The sequence below is a fragment of the Chiloscyllium plagiosum genome, unplaced genomic scaffold, assembly GCF_037043375.1.
Source record: "Chiloscyllium plagiosum isolate Xiang-an unplaced genomic scaffold, Cpla_swu_hap1 HiC_scaffold_7, whole genome shotgun sequence".
Taxonomy (NCBI): Eukaryota; Metazoa; Chordata; class Chondrichthyes; order Orectolobiformes; family Hemiscylliidae; genus Chiloscyllium; species Chiloscyllium plagiosum.
Window position 1 is genome coordinate 32564120 of NW_028270145.1, and position 16660 is coordinate 32580779.

General features: G+C 41.0%; 1 protein-coding gene across 3 annotated transcripts in view; it reads right to left on the reverse strand.

Moving 5' to 3' along the window:
• The window catches only part of spag16 (sperm associated antigen 16), a 988648-nt gene that overhangs the window by 204903 nt on the left and 767085 nt on the right, over window positions 1–16660 (reverse strand). For all 3 annotated transcript variants that reach the window (XM_043693350.2, XM_043693349.2, XM_087988888.1), the window contains exon 15: window positions 16350–16476. In XM_043693350.2, coding sequence (XP_043549285.1) covers window positions 16350–16476 — 127 coding nt within the window. The remainder of the gene's footprint in view (window positions 1–16349; window positions 16477–16660) is intronic.

The window sequence follows — 16660 nt, forward strand, 5'->3', positions numbered from 1 at the left end:
CTGGTGAAATCTACATTTATCCCGTGTGGTTGCAGGGTCCCAAGGTGGAAGATGAGGCGTTCTTCTTCCAGGCGTTGGGTGGTAAGGGTTTGACGATGGAGGAGCCCATGACCTGCATATCCTTGATGGAGTGGGAGGGGGAGTTAAAATGTTCAGCCATGGGGCAGTGGGATTGGTTGGTGTGGGTGTCCCTGAGATGTTCTCTGAAATGATCCGCAAGTTGATGTCCTGTCTCCCCAATGTAGAGGAGACCAGATCAGGTGCAATGGATACAGGAGATAACGTGTGTAGAAGTACAGGTAAATTACTGTCGGAAGTGGAAAGACCCTTTGGATCCTTGGACAGAGGTGAGGGGGGAGGTGTGGGTGCAGGTTTTGCACTTCCTGTGGCGGCAGGAAAGGGTGCCGGGGGGGTGGGGGGTGGGCTTGGATCTGACGAGGGAGTTCTTTCAAAGTTAGTACCCACTTCCTTACCACCTTTTAAATTCTTTTTTAAAAAGCACAGGCTGCCCGCTCGCGCCTGTCCATGCATACCATTTGTTTTGTAACATTGCCAAGGAATAATAAGTCCAATGGAGATTTTGACAAGCTCAATTGATCCTTGATTATTTATTTATTTACAAATTGTGGGTGAGCTGTTGACTTTGGCACCCACCCTATTATGAGGGTCAGCTCGGAAGTCAGCAGCAAGGTGCCTTGGCTAGCTACTTCATCTACTTTATTGCCCCACGCCAAAAATACACGGTGGGGACATGCAATATATCATGGCAAAGAAATTAATCTCAAACTAGATAGCCACTGGTACAATGTCACTCCCCAAATGTTGTTTAAATCAGCTTAAAGCTTGCTTTTTTTCCCAAAAAAATAATAAAATTAGTTTTACATTTTACTTTCTGAAACTTTGCTTTATCCTGAAAATGTGGCTTTAAGTTTGACACTTTGAAGAGAATGCTCTTTAGTGTGGTCTCAATAGTCTGAGTGACTTGCTCCCACCTGTAGGCATTCTATAATTCACTTTGATATATCTGTATTGATGAAGTCTTGGTCTATTTGACATCTATGAGTTACCATGTGTGCTCATGCATTTGGCTATCCTGAGCATAAGTTTTGGAAAATCTTCCCCAAACCTCTGTCCAATTCTCTGTCCTTCTTTAAGACTCTTCTTGATACCCTTCCCTTGGACCAAATGTTTACTCATCTGTTACTGTACTACCTACTTTGGCTCAACATTTTCCCACTGATTAAATTCCTGTGTAGTGACTACTCCATAACCTTTGTTAAATTTGAAGATATGAAAAATAACACTTTTTAAAAAAATCACAATTATGATTGTTGCTGATATATGACGAAACAACCTGTTTTATACTTAGAGTTCCAAGGGACCTGGAGTTTCTAATTCAATCCAGTAAAGTATCATGTCAGCCGATGTTATGAACTAATAGTTTGTTTCTCTCCGAGGACATCCTGCATCTACCAAACCTTTGGGTCTGATGAATTATGATTCTCTTGAAACACAAATGCATCATCAGCATAAAATATCCCATCTGTTATTCTATCATAATAAAGAAATGGGAAAAAAATGTGAAACTGATTAATATAAAGTTATTCCACTAAAAACTTTTTAACTATGGTCTGTGAAGGATATGGTTTACTTAACATTAGGTTGTTTCTCGAGTGCTTTAGCAATAAGGATGCATAAAATGATTTTATAAAATGAATGGCATGAACCACGTATGACCACCACAGCTCCCCCCAGTCAGGCTGATAGAATTATTACTGCAATCGTTATCACTGTCCATCTTTTCAATTATAGAAAAGAAAATACAATCTTTTGCTTTTTGACTGACGAGAAATACTCAAACAAATCTTGGTATAAGATATTAAATAAGGCATTCAGCTTCACTGGCATGAATTAAACAAAGAACAGTCTTGCTATATAGCTGTCACTTCTCTGTCTAACCCGCAGGGATGAAGGATTCATCTTTGTCAGATGAAAGCAGCATGGACAGTTATAATAGTTTCACAATGAGCGTTGAAAATTATGGCAGCAGCGGCATCAGTGGTCAATACCCATTACTGAATGGAAGGAATAGAAATGCTGAATCTACTCTAGATGATTGTCTTGTACTTCAGGCACAAAACAAGATTATATCAGGACCACAGAGATTTTCCACCATAATTAGGATTCTGTGCCAACATCAGACTACTGTACTTCTAAAAATTAAGTTAAATAAATCTCAACTATTATAAATGTGAGACAGTGAGTACAGATTCTTGTTCCTATTCTTTGAATAATAGTTAAAATTTAAAAAAAATCTATATCCTCTTAAAACTGTGTAGTATTATATATTGACAAGCTAGTAAAACTATATTTGCTGTATGTTGAAATCATTAAGTCATTGCATTTTTTTCTTAAAAGCTGGGTTATTTGCTATAATCTGTCGTCATCATCTTTAACTTCACTGGCAATTCTGTTGGGAACATAGGATTAATTCCTTATGATAACTGTCAATATTTTTCTTTAATTGGCCAAGTAATTGATGAGAATAGGATGTGGTTGTTTACCCACCCACATTGTTCCCTCCAGAATTTATTCATTAAATGCTGGCTATTAAAATGTCTATGCAAATAAAGTCTTTAAATTGGAAATATACTTCATTGCTGAACATTTCACTTTTCAAGATTTGTTATTCGAATTTAAAATACTTGTTATTTTTCAACAATTCACTCTGCATGAAATTTACTGCCTAGTGATTTTTGGGTGGTACAATGCCACTTCCTGCATGTGATCCAGCAGAGAGAAAAAAAAATGCCCAGCATGCCCTGGAAGGCTCTGAATGCATGCAATCCTGACCCTACATAACCCAACCATGCACTATGCAGGTCCAGGCAATGAATCTATCAATAATACATCAACCATCGAGCACTATGCTGCAAGAGGGACCTTTACTAGTGTTACTTAAAGGTCTATTATCGTATTTGCAAATGCTCGGGAGTGATTTTGGGGCGATGTAGATTTCCTGGAATGCTGCGGCATCCTCACCTCTGGATCTGCGTCATGACAGGAGAATGAAACAGAAGCTGCATACAGGAAAGCTCTATAAATGTGATCTTTGAGCTAAGCCACTCGATGCTCCTTGACAGTGACAGGAAACTGTTTAACAAGTAGCACCCCATAGTTGAAAAGTGTGGTGCTGGCATCTCATGCCCAACTGAATTCCCAGGTGTGCTTCCTCTTTGAGGTCTCATATGGAGTACACTGCAGGAGTCGTAGGGTCATAGAAATACATAGCACAAAGGCAGACCCTTCAGTCTACATCATCCATGCCAACCAGCTATCCTACATAAATCTAGACCCATTTGCCAGCATTTGGCCCATATCTCGCTAACCATTTCCCATCGAGATGCCTTTTAACTGTTGTAATCTTAACAGCTTCCACCACCTCCCCTGGCAGCTCATTGCATACACACCCCGCCCTTTGTGTGAAAAGGTTGCCCCTTAGGTCCCTTTTATATCTTTCCCCTCACACCCTAAACCTGTGGCCTTCTAGTTTTGGATTACTCCACCCCAAGGAAGAGACTTGTCTATTTATCCTATCCATGCCCCTCATGATTTTATAAACCTCTATAAGATCACACCTCAGCCTCCGACACTCCAGGGAAAATAGCCCAGCCTATTCAGCCTCTCCCTATAGCTCAAATCCTTCAACCCTGGCAACATCCTTGCAAATCTTTTCTGAACCCTTTCAACTTTCACAACATCCTTCCGATATGAATTAAATGCAATATTCCAAAAGTAGCTGCACCCATGTCCTGTACAGCCGCAACATGACCTCCAACTCCTATAGGTAAAAACAATGACTGCAGATGCTGGAAACCAGATTCCGGATCAATGGTGCTGGAAGAGCACAGCAGTTCAGGCAGCATCGAGGAGCTTCAGCAAAATCGACGTTTCGGGCAAAAGCCCTTCATCAGGAACTCCTATACTCAATGCTCTGACCAATAAAGGAAAGCATACCAAATGACGTCTTCATTATCCTACCTACCTGCGACTCTACTTTCAATGAACTATGAACCTGCACTCCAAGGTCTCTTTGTTCAGCAGTATTACCTAGGACCTTGTCATATAAGTCCTACTCTGATTTTCTTTATGAAAATGCAGCAACTCACATTTATCTGAATTAAACTCCATCTGCCACTTCTCAGCCCATTGGACCATCTGATCAAGATCTCATTGTTCTCTGAGGTAGCCTTCTTCACTATCCACTTCACCTCCAATTATGGTGTCATCTGCAAGTTTCCTAACTATACCTCCTATGTTCATGTCCAAATCATTTATATAAATGATGAAAAGCTGTGGACCCAGCACTGATCCTTGTGGAACGCCACTGGTCACGGGCCTCCAGTCTGAAAAGCAACCCTCCGCCACCACTCTCAGTCTCTATTTCGAACCAGTTCTGTATCCAAATGGCTGGTCCACCCCTCACGATTCCTCATGCACCACACGTGACATCACTTCCGCCCCCTCACATCATCGCTGATGTCACATGCTCAGTGACTTCTGCCCCCCCCACTGCTGTATTCACCACCACTTCTGCCCCCACCAACGCCACTCATCTGCATTCTGCTGACATGCCCTCCCCACAGATCCTACTGTCACCATCCCCACCCACCAGAACCCTGAGGGGAACACCATCCCTGCTCATGACTCCACCCCCATTCCCCCCACCACCACACCCACTCCAGTTACAGGCTTCGCCCCCACTCCCAGCTCCATACCCACACTGGGTCCCAGCTACCAGCCCTGCCAAGTTTTCACCATCCCTCCAGACCTCCCCCTCACTGAGGACGAACGATCAGTCCTCAGCAAAGGACTCACCTTCATCCCCCTCTGCCCACACATCAATGAATTTAATACACGCCGTGATGTCGAACACTTCTTCCGCTGCCTCTGCCTCTGAGCTTACTTTTACAATCAGGACTCCCGCCCACCTTCCGAGGATCCCTTCGCCCACCTCCAACACACTCCATCTACCTGGACACCCCATGCTGGCCTATTACCCGCCCTTGACCTCTTCATTTCCAACTGCCGCCAGGACATTAACCGCTTCAACCTGTCTACCCCCCTCCCCCACTCCACACTCTCACCCTCATAACGCGCATCCCTCCACTCCCTCTGCTCCAATCCTGACCTCACCATCAAGCCAGCAGATAAAGGGGGTGCAGTGGTAGTTTGGCACACTGACCTCCACACCACTGAAGCCAGATGCCAACTTGAGGACACCTCTTCCTACTACACCCTCTACCATGACCCCACCCCACATCACCAAACCATCATCTCCCAGACTGTACAGAACCTCATCACCTCAGGAGATCTCCCACCCACAGCTTCCAACCTCACAGTCCGGGAACCCCGCACTGCCCGGTTCTATCTCCTTCCCAAGATCCACAAGCCTGACCACCGTGGCTGACCCATTGTCTCAGCATGCTCCTGTCCCACTGAACTCATCTCTACCTACCTTGACACTGTCCTACACCCCCTAGTCCAGGAACTCCCCATATACATTCGAGACACCACCCACACCCTCCACCTCCTCCAAGACCTCCATTTTCCCAGCCCCCAACACCTCATCTTCACCATGGATATCCAATCCCTTTACACCTCCATCCGCCATGACCAGGGCCTCAATGCCCTGCGTTTTTTCCTCTCCGAACATCTCCAACAGTACCCTTCCACTTACACTCTCATTCGTTTGGCTGAACTGGTCCTCAACCTCAACAATTTCTCCTTTGAATCCTCCCACTTCCTCCAGACCAAAGGGGTAGCCATGGGCACCCGTATGGGCCCCAGCTATGCCTGTCTCTTTGTTGGCTACGTGGAACAGTCCATCTTCCGTAGTTACACTGGCACCACTCCCCACCTCTTCCTCCGCTACATTGGTGACTGTATTGGCGCCACCTCGTGCTCCCGCGAGGAGGTTGAGCAATTCATCAACTTGACCAACACATTCCATCCTCATCTTAAATTTACCTGGACCATCTCTGACACCTCCCTCCCCTTCCTGGACCTCTCCATCTCCACTAATGACGACCGACTAGACACCGACATTTTTTACAAACCCACCGAATCCCACAGCTACCTGGATTACACCTTTTCCTACCCTACCTCCTGCAAAAATGCCAGCCTGTATTCCCAATTCCTCCGCCTCTGCCGTATCTGCTCCCAGGAGGACCAGTTCCACCAGACAACACACCAGATGGCCTCCTTCTTTAGAGACTGTAATTTCCCTTCCCACGTGGTGAAAGATGCCCTCCAATGCACCTCCGCCCTCAGACCCCACCCCTCCAACCGTAACAAGGACAGAACGCCCCTGGTGCTCACCTTCCACCCTACCAACCTTCGCATAAACCAAATCATCTGACGACATTTCCACCACCTCCAAACGGACCCCACCACCAGGGATATATTTCCCTCCCCACCCCTTTCCACCTTCCGCAAAGACCATTCCCTCCGTGACTACCTAGTCAGGTCCACACCCCCCAACAACCCACCCTCCCATCCTGGCACCTTCCCCTGCCACTGCAGGAATTGCAAACTCTGCGCCCACACTTCCTCACTCACCTCCATTCAAGGCCCTAAGGGAGCCTTCCACATCCATCAAAGTTTTACCTGCACATCCACCAATATCATTTATTGTATCCGTTGCTCCCGACGCAGTTTCCTCTATATTGGAGAGACTGGACGCCACCTAGCAGAGCGCTTTAGGGAACATCTCTGGGACATCCATACCAATCAACCACACCGCCCTGTGGCCCAACATTTCAACTCCCCCTCCCACTCAGCCGATGACATGGAGGTTCTGGGCCTCCTTCATCGCCGCTCACTCACCACCCGACGCCTGGAGGAAGAATGCCTCATCTTCTGCCTCGGAACACTTCAACCACAGGGCAGCAATGTGGACTTCACAAGTTTTCTCATTTCCCCTTCCCCCACCTCACCGCAGCTCCAAACTTCCAGCTCAGCACTGTCCCCATGACTTGTCCTATCTGCCTATCTTCCTTTCCACCTATCCACTCCACCCTCCTCTCTGACCTATCACCCTCATCCCCACCCCCATTTACCCATTGTACTCTTTGCTACCTTCCCCCACCCTCCTCCCTGACCTATCACCTCCATCCCCACCCCCATTCACCTATTGTACTCCATGCTACTTTCTCCCCATCTCCACCCTCCTCTCATTTATCTCTCCACCCTGCAGACACTCTGCCTCTATTCCTGATGAAGGGTTTTTGCCCGAAATATCAATCTTCCTGCTTCTCGGATGCTGCCTGAACTGCTGTGCTTTTCCAGCACCACTCTAATCTAGAATCTGGTTCCAGCATCTGCAGTCCTTGTTTTTACCTATGTTCCATGAGATCTAACCTTGCTATCAAGTCTACCATGAGGAACCTTGTTGAATGCCTTACTGAAGTCCATACAGAATACGTCTACTGCTCTGTCCTCATCAATCCTCTTCGTTACTTCTTCAAAAAACTCAATCAAGTTTGTGAGACATGATTTCCCACGCACAAAGCCATGCTGACAATCCCTAATTAGTCCTTGCCTTTCCAAATACATGTAAATCCTGTCCCTCAGGATTTCCTCCAACAATTTGCCCATTCCCAATGTCAGCCTCACTGGTCTATAGTTCCCTGGCTTTTCCTTACCACCTTTCTGAAATAATGGCACCACATTAGCCAACCTCCAATCTTCCGGCACACAGAATATCCTTTATTGTTCTTAAGTATCATTGAAGATTTACAGACCCAGGCAAGTGGGGAGTATTCCATCACTCTTGTGAATTGTGCCTTGTAGATGGTTAACAAGCTTTGAGAAGTAAGGAGGTGAGTTACTCACTGCAGGATTTCCAGTCACTTACTTACACTTGTAGCTGCTATGTGTACAAAGCTAATCCAGTTCAGTTTCTGGTCAATGGTAACCTCTAGGATGTTAGAGAATGGGGCATTCAGTGAAGATAATGCCATTGGATGTCAGGGATGATGGTGAGATTCTCTCTTGCTGAGATGGCCATTGTCTGGCACTTGTGTGGTGCAAATCTTACTTGCCACTCCTTAGCCAAAGCAGGGATATTATCAACGTCTTGCTGCATATGGACATTGATTTCTTTAGTATCTGAGGAGCTGAGTTGTGCTGAACATTGTGCAATCATCAGTGAACATTCCACTCCTGATCTTGTGATGAAGTCAAGATTATTGCTAAAGCAGGTTGATTATAGGCTTGAAATACATGCAAGTTTTATTTATTGGCAGCATGATGCTTCAAGATTTCCAAAATAACAACACTGTACATTCAAACAACTAAACATCCCAAAACACACATCACAGAAGATGCATGTTCACTGGCTTATTACAGAATTAGAAAATGTGACTGAACATAATACTTGAAAGGCGTGGTTTTTGAATAATCTGGAAATAAGAGTTTAATGATGACCATGAAACTGCTCCAATTGTCAGGAAAACTCAACTGGTTCATCAATGCCCTTTAGGGAAGGAAATCTGCTGTCCTCGCCTGGTCTGGCCTATGTGTGACTTTAGACCTACTGCAATATGGTTTACTCTTAACTGCCCTCTGGGCAATTAGGGATGGGCAATAAATTCTGGTCTAGCCAGTGGTCAAACCTATGAATGAATAAAAGACAGATAGAGGACTTAAAGGTGGAGAGACTTAATAAAGGAATTTTGAATGGTAGGGCTGAGGTAATTAAAAAGTCTTTGCAGCCAATGTTGGACCAATGATATGGTGGGATGATTAGAAGTCCACATTTGAAAAATATGAATAGTAAGACAAAATTGAATAGGTTCAGAAAAAATTTGCTAGGATGTTGCTGGGAATGGAGGGGTTGAGCTAGAAGGATAGGCTGAAACTTTTTTCGCTGGAGCATAGGAGTTTGAGGGGTCACGGTATCGAGGTTAATAAAATCATGAAGGGCATAGATAAGATGAATAGCAAGGTCTTTTCTCTACGGTTGGTGAGTTCAAAACAAAGGGCATATTTTTGAGGTGAGAGGAGAAGGATTTAAAAGGGACCTGAGGGGCAACTTATTCACACAAAGAGTTCGTAAGTGGAATCAGCTGCCAGATGAAGTGATGGATGCAGGTAACATCATCAGTGAGTCTCTGGTGAAGCTTCACCGGAGGGTCACTGATGATGTTACTTAATATGGTGACGCAACATCTAAAAATGAACCTTCCAGCTCAGCGAGCAAAGATTCATCCAGAACCTCAGCCTGAGTTCCAAATCTTCTCAAAACTTGCTAACTACATTAATTTAGGATATCTGGTTGGCATGGATAAGGTGGACCAAAGGATGTGTTTCCATACCTGTACAACTCTATGATTCTATAAGTCTTGTCTCTGGCTAAATAAACACATTTCATTTTCTGTATATGGACCATTATTAACCATCATTTGACTGTAGCATTTTATTCCACAAATTTTCCAGTCCTTGGGGAATCAAAAATCCTTTGCATTCTCACAGCTTGCTTGAGGCTCATTTATTTTCTGCCCATGGCCTCAGATTCTGCACTCACATTTTGTGTTACATTTAAATTTATTAGCTATTCCTCTCAGTATTTTCAAAGCAGTTCTGAATTTTAATTCACAAGTTGAATTTTTGAATTATCCTCATCAACCATCCCTGCACAATATCTAATAAAACAATGTATTTTTTAAGATAATGTGTTCAATGCACACATTTTTCAAATAAACTTCAACTAATGAACAATGCAAGGTTGGTATAAATTATTTTCGGCTTGTGACCACATGCTGTCTTGATGCATGCCACACTGCATGTTTTATCGATTACATATTAATACTAGCTAGATAATTTCTGAGTGGTCAATAATCATGCCAATAACCTCTTGTTTTGTCACTACTAAAATATCACCACTTCATGATCTGTATTCCCTATCTCAAAACAAACCTTATATTTATATCTACATTAAAATGTATCTGTTATGCGCAGAATCCTAAACTAACCATCCTGTTTATAATCAGAGCTAGTCATACAGTTTTGTGTCATCCCCAGTATCTCATAATTATAAGATGAATCCTTCCTCTGTGTCATTTAAATACGCTGGAGAATGGAAGGAACCAGTCAAACCAACAAAAACTTTACAATTCCTACATTAAGTACTTTCTGCTTTCTACTGACAAGTTAATTTCTACTATTATTTTTTCAAAAAATAGACAGTGCTATGGAGCTTTGAAGGTTAAGTTATGATGACAGATTGTATAAGTTTGGCTTACATTCATCTAATTGATAGAATATTTAGAGATGGTCCAAATTAAAATACTAAAGGACTTTTAAAATATATAATGGCAAATATTTCCTCTATTGGGGGAATCAAGTTCAACGGACAAACTTTTACCATTGAAGTCAGGTTGGTAAAGAGCAAAATCAAGAAGTGATCTAGAAATCTCATTCTCAAAAAGCTGTGAATGTTGGTATAATTGGAATTTTCAATACTGAAATAGCTTTTGTTAGATGTGAAACAAATGTGGGGGGATGGAGTTGAAGTCAAGAGCAAGGAGCTTATACAGAACTGTATAAAATACTGGTTGGGCCACAACTTGAATACAGCATGGAGTTCTGGTCAGCACATTGATAAAAAGGATGTGATTGCAGAAGAGAGGTTGAAAAAGAGACTTATCAGGATGCTGTCTGGGCTATGAGGAAAGATTGGATAGACTGAGGTTGTTTTCCTGGAAGCAGCAAAAGTTGAGAAGGAATCAGATAGAGGTCTATAAGATTATGAGGGCATGTTTAGGGTGAATTGGAAGGCTCTTTTTCCATTAGTAGGGAGATTAATAACCATGATTATAGAGATAAGTAAGAAGTAGAAGGCTAAAAGGGGAGTGAAAGAGAAAGATTTTCACCAAGAGGTTGGTGGGAACCTGGAAGTCACTGCCTAAAAGGTGGTTAAATCAGAAACTCTCAAAACATTGAAGCAGTATTTAGATATTCACTTGCATTGTGACAGTCACCAGGACTATGCCCTAAGATGTGGAAAATGGCATTAGTGTAGTCAGATCTTTGTTAACTGGTGTGTACATTACAGATTGAGTGGGCTCCTTCTGGGCTTTAAAAATTTATGAGTCTGTAAATAATGAAATTAAAAGGAACAGTGTACAATTCTGCAAAGATTTGTAGTTGGTCAGAAGATTGGACAGATTTTAAGAAGTAGCAAAAAAAAATATTAAAAAGGAAAATTTAGAGTATGAGAGAAAGCGAGTTTGAAATATCAAAGAAATTACTACAGTCAGTTGTTCTATAATGCAATGGTTGCATTCTTGTGCAACCCCACTTTACAGAAAAATCGCACTTTAGAAACAGGGCTTATAGTGTTGGCGATGTAATCACATTACAGCTAACACATATTTTAAATTTCGCACTTTAGAATCAGGGTCCCCAATTCGTCAATTACATTACAGTGAATTTGCCTTGATGAAACATGCATTATCGCAGAATAACCTGTAATAGAAGGAGATTGTGAAAGTATTGAACGTATATTTTGTGCCTTTTACTGCTGGTCCTTAAATTCTGAAAAGAGCTCAGTGAATTGGGAATTAGCAAATACAACACCATTTATTCAAGAACTTCAAGAGGTAGAAAGCAGAAAATTATAGGCTTGTTAGTCTAACATCTGTTATTATACAGAACAACTGAAATTCATAAATAAGGAGATTACAGCAATATACTTTTAAAAAATGGAATCAGTTATACATGGCTTTGTGAAAGGGAAATCATATTGAACTAATCTATGAGAATTTTTTAAAGATGCACCAAGCAAGGTAGATAAAGGGGTACTTGGTGCTACATTTGGATTTCCAAAGGGCGATTGCTAAGGTGCTGTGTCAGAGGTTGCTGAAAATGTTGCTCAAGGTGTGGGGGCAATATATTACCATAGGCAAAATTTAGTTTGCAGAGAGTAGGGATGGAAGTGCCATGTTCAGGTTGGCAAATAGTAAAAAGTTGAGTGCTGCAGTGTTGACCTCATTCATTTACAATCAATGTCAATGACTTAGATGAAAAGTCCAAACATATGTAGTTAAATTTGCTGATGATATAAAGATAAATAGGAAAGTAAGTTGTGAAGAAGAAATTAATATTCTACGTAGGGATGTAGGTAGGTGAATAGGCAAACATTTGGCCGATGGAATGTAGGTCTAAAAATAAGTAAAGTTGTCCACTTTCAGAAGAAGAAGAAAAGCAGTATACTATTAAAATAGAGAGAGACTGTAGAAAGGGATTCTAGTGTCCTGTATATATAGGTATAGCATGTGATTAGGAAGGCAACTGGAGTGGAATATAAACATAGAGAAGTTTTACTGTATCTTATATGCAGGGCTGTGGTGAGACCATACCTGGAGTACTGTATACTGTCAAAAGACATAAATGTGTGAGATACAGTCCAGAGAGGGTCTACAAAACTCATTCCTGCACTGAACCTTTCTTACAAATAAATGTTGAACAGGCTGGGGTAACTGTAGAAGAATGAGATGAGATCTTACTGAAATATTTAAGATCTAAGTGATTTTATCTATGGATACTGGGAGCATCTACTGTATTCGCTGCTCACATTATGGTCTCTACATTTGGTTGACCAAATGCATTTTGAGTGATCACTTTGTGGAACATCCCTGTTCAGTCTGTAAACATGATCTGGAGTTTCCAGTGGCCTGCCATTTTAATTATTTACCTTGCTCTCAAACTTCCACTTCTGTCCTCAGCTTGTTGCACTGTTCCTCTGATGCTCAAAATTAGACAGAGGAATAGTATATCGTCTTTTAAATAATCACTTTTGAGCCTTCTGGACTCAACACTGACTTCAACAATTTCAAACCATAATTTGCATCCCCATTTTGTTTCTCTTTATTTGTATCCTTAATGTTTTTCTGTTATTCTTGCTTTCAGTCGATAGCAAATCTGCTTCCATCACATCTTGTGTTTCCATGTTTCCTTTCTTGCCTCATCACCATTGTCTTTGGCCCTGTAAGACTAACTATGCTGTCATTCAGGTTTTCCTACCTTCCCCTGTATCATCTTAATTTATCCTTGTTTCACCCACCACTCACTAAAAACCTATTACATGTCCAACTTTTCCAAATCCTGATGAAAGGTCATAAACCCGGAACAATAATTCTGATTCTTTCTGAACAGATTCTGCCAGACCCTGCTGAGTATTTTGCCATGTTCTGTTTCCAAATTGAATTGGCTGATCTGTTTATTACTTAAAGAGACATCTTTGATGTACTGTAAGCAGGTTTTAAAGTTATAATTTCCTTCAAAGCCAATATTTTTAGATATAATATTGCAACATAATAAAAATGATGCTAGAATGTACATAGATTGAGCATTTTCCCTGCACCTTTCCCTGTGTAAAAAGTTTGATAATAATTTATGTGGTCACCTTTGTAAACTGAAAGCAACCTTTTAATCATCTTGAGTGTTTAGGTTGGCCTAACTCTGGCCTAATGGATAACTGCAAATATCACAGATTGTTTACTGGAGAATACAGAAGGTACTTTTTCTCATTTCCAACTGCAGTTACTTGAAATTATATGAAATAATGACATAATTCATTTATATGTCACAAAATGTTCAACATTTTGATTCTTTAGAGAATAATTAATAAAACAATGCAGTTGAGCTTTGCATGAGCCATGTCAACATTAATAGGGCTTCATATTGTTCCCTTGTAGCTCACAGGCAAGTATAAATAGATATGAATGGATTTATTAAATTGTACACTGAATGTAGCTAACCTCTGTTGCTAAATTCACTCCTTCCTGGAAGTCTGCTACTAAGTTGGACAGAGTAGTGCACACAATATACATCAATACTTTAGCCTGTCACATAAACTTTAAAGTAATTCTGTTAAGAGGTAGCCTTTCAACAGTAGACTGACTTTCTACAATTGCCACAAGTGTGAGTGATCACATATATGATAAACAATGAAAAGGAGAAATATCCGATCGCACATGAAAATTAAAATCAATTAATTAAAATTAACTTTCAAAATTTCAGTTAGTACAGAATTACAAAAACACATGCTCAGTGTACTAAATACTGAAAGTTATCAAAGCATCTTGAGGTTTGCCTTGCCAAAAAATCAAACATCAGAGACTTAATAATGGATGTAAAATAATTTAAAGAAAATTTTGTTACTACAATGGGAGGATATTAGGATCTCTCTGAAAAGATGAATCAAGTTCTGTCAAGTAATTTCCTCATCCACGGTCATTCAACCACCTGTGCACTTATTTTAGTGTGCATGAAAATACAATATAAATAACAAAATAATACAAAGTCATTTGGAAATACAGAACTTGGGTAATACTCAACAAAGACACATTTTGTCAAAGCTTTTCATTTTGTACTCATCAGGGCAAGGGACCAATTTAAGAGGAAATCAACATTAATATCCAGGAGACCACAGTGCTGATTAGTTCGCAAATAGTCTCTAATTGGTAGAGGTGTTACCTTGGAGAATACAACAATTAATAATGATTGACAGTTAACACCAATGCTTTGTTTAAATTTTAAACTAGCTGGTTTACTCTGGTCAAAGGGAGAAAGTGAGGTGTGCAGATGTTGGAGAGTAAGAGTCGAAAAGAGTGGTACTGGAAAAGCATTGCAGGTCAGGCAGCATCCGAGGAGCAGGAGAGTCGATGTTTCAGGAATAGCCCTTCACCAGGATGCTGCCTGACCTGCTGTGCTTATTCTGGTAAAAGCTGAAAATGTGTTGCTGGAAAAGCGCAGCAGGTCAGGCAGCATCCAAGGAACAGGAGAATCGACGTTTCGGGCATAAGCCCTTCTTCAGGAATGAAGAAGGGCTTATGCCCGAAACGTCGATTCTCCTGTTCCTTGGATGCTGCCTGACCTGCTGCGCTTTTCCAGCAACACATTTTCAGCTTTGATCTCCAGCATCTGCAACCCTCACTTTCTCTCAAAGATTATTCTGGTAAAAACATTGTTCAGAGGAATGAACCAGTGAATGGCTGTCAACTACTTTCTAGAGATGGAACAGATACAGTGTGTGCACATATTATTTCTATCTGCCAAGAACAGGGCCCTGTGTATTAGTATACACAGCTTCCAGTACACACAATTGTGCCACACTGTGAACAAATTCATCTTCAAAATAGAACTGAGTTTCCTTTTCTCAATGTTCCAGTTGAGAAGATTACTCTTGTTGAGAAGTCTGGTACTGTCCACCAAAAACCTATGATAAATGAGCAGCATACGTATACTAGAATATTTGCTTTATTAGCAACTTCAAAAATAAGATTTAAGCAGTGCAAACATGATGGTGAAATAGGGCCATCCTGTGCAATAATGGCTACCCTGATCAGATTATATTGTACAGTACACCATGCAAGCTCATTAATGGCCCTGAGACCATCACTTTTGACCTTGAAAAGTACCCGGTCTATCTCAGGTTATGCTGGAAGGGTAAGCTTTCTCAAAGGTTTCAGCAGAGGTGAAGTTCATTTTTTCATGCTACTAGTATGCAGGAACAACATGGGTAGTATTCAACATTAACAGGATACCACTGTCAAATGAAAAAAAATGTCTATCATAGAAATTAGTGGTGATACTTGAATTTCAGTGCTAGTCTGATGCTAGATATGTAGGCTGTATGTCCTAAAGGATTGAATCAAACAAAATATTCCCTTGCCTATTTGTGACAAACAAGGTACCGACTGTACCCAAACAACCTGTGCTAGCAAAACTCACAACACAGTGTCTAATATTAAATGTGATGGCACAATTGGACAACATTTGCTGGATAACCCTGAATGTATGAAGCATTATGTTGAGAACTAATTTCGGATTGTAATTTGCACTTGCAATGTTATGCACTTTAATGAGTAATACTGATGTGAGACTAAAAGCATCAACAAAATGTGTTTCTCAATAATCAAATAAAAAAGTAGGAGTTATTCACATGGTATTTGCAAGATTAAGGTTATAATGGGCAAATACCAGAGTAAAAAGAATCTTCATTCCACCAAAGAAAATTATTTCTGATAGTTTGGTTAGGACGAGAATTTGGTACTCAGTTCAGAACTTAGCTTTATTTACGTGCACTCCGTGACAAGATAAACACCCCAGAACCACTTTCCACAGCCAAAAACTAAACCAACAGTTCACCACCTCCATTATCTCCATATTTGTGAAGCAATTAAATATTTTAGTAGTTACAAATTATACAGGGGATTATAGTAAAATGGGATGAAACAGCTGATACGATATCTTAATGAGCAAAAAGAAAAGATTCCAACCTGATGGGTGGAAAATCACTTGGTTTCCAGGATGAGGGCCTGCATCAACTGATAGCATTATTGCCACTTTCCGAACATCCCAAAGCTTTAGAATTCCATATGAGTCACAGGAAACAACTGTATCACCCTGTCAAGCAAACATAAGGGAAAATTATATTTGTAAGAGATGAAGTTTCAGATTTATGTGATGCATTTTGGAGTGACCTTAAAAAGGCAGATTACAGAAGGTAGGAACACAACTTTCATGATTCCCAATATCTAAAGACTCAGTTGAACTAAATTCAATTCAGATATTGTAAAAGTGATTGATA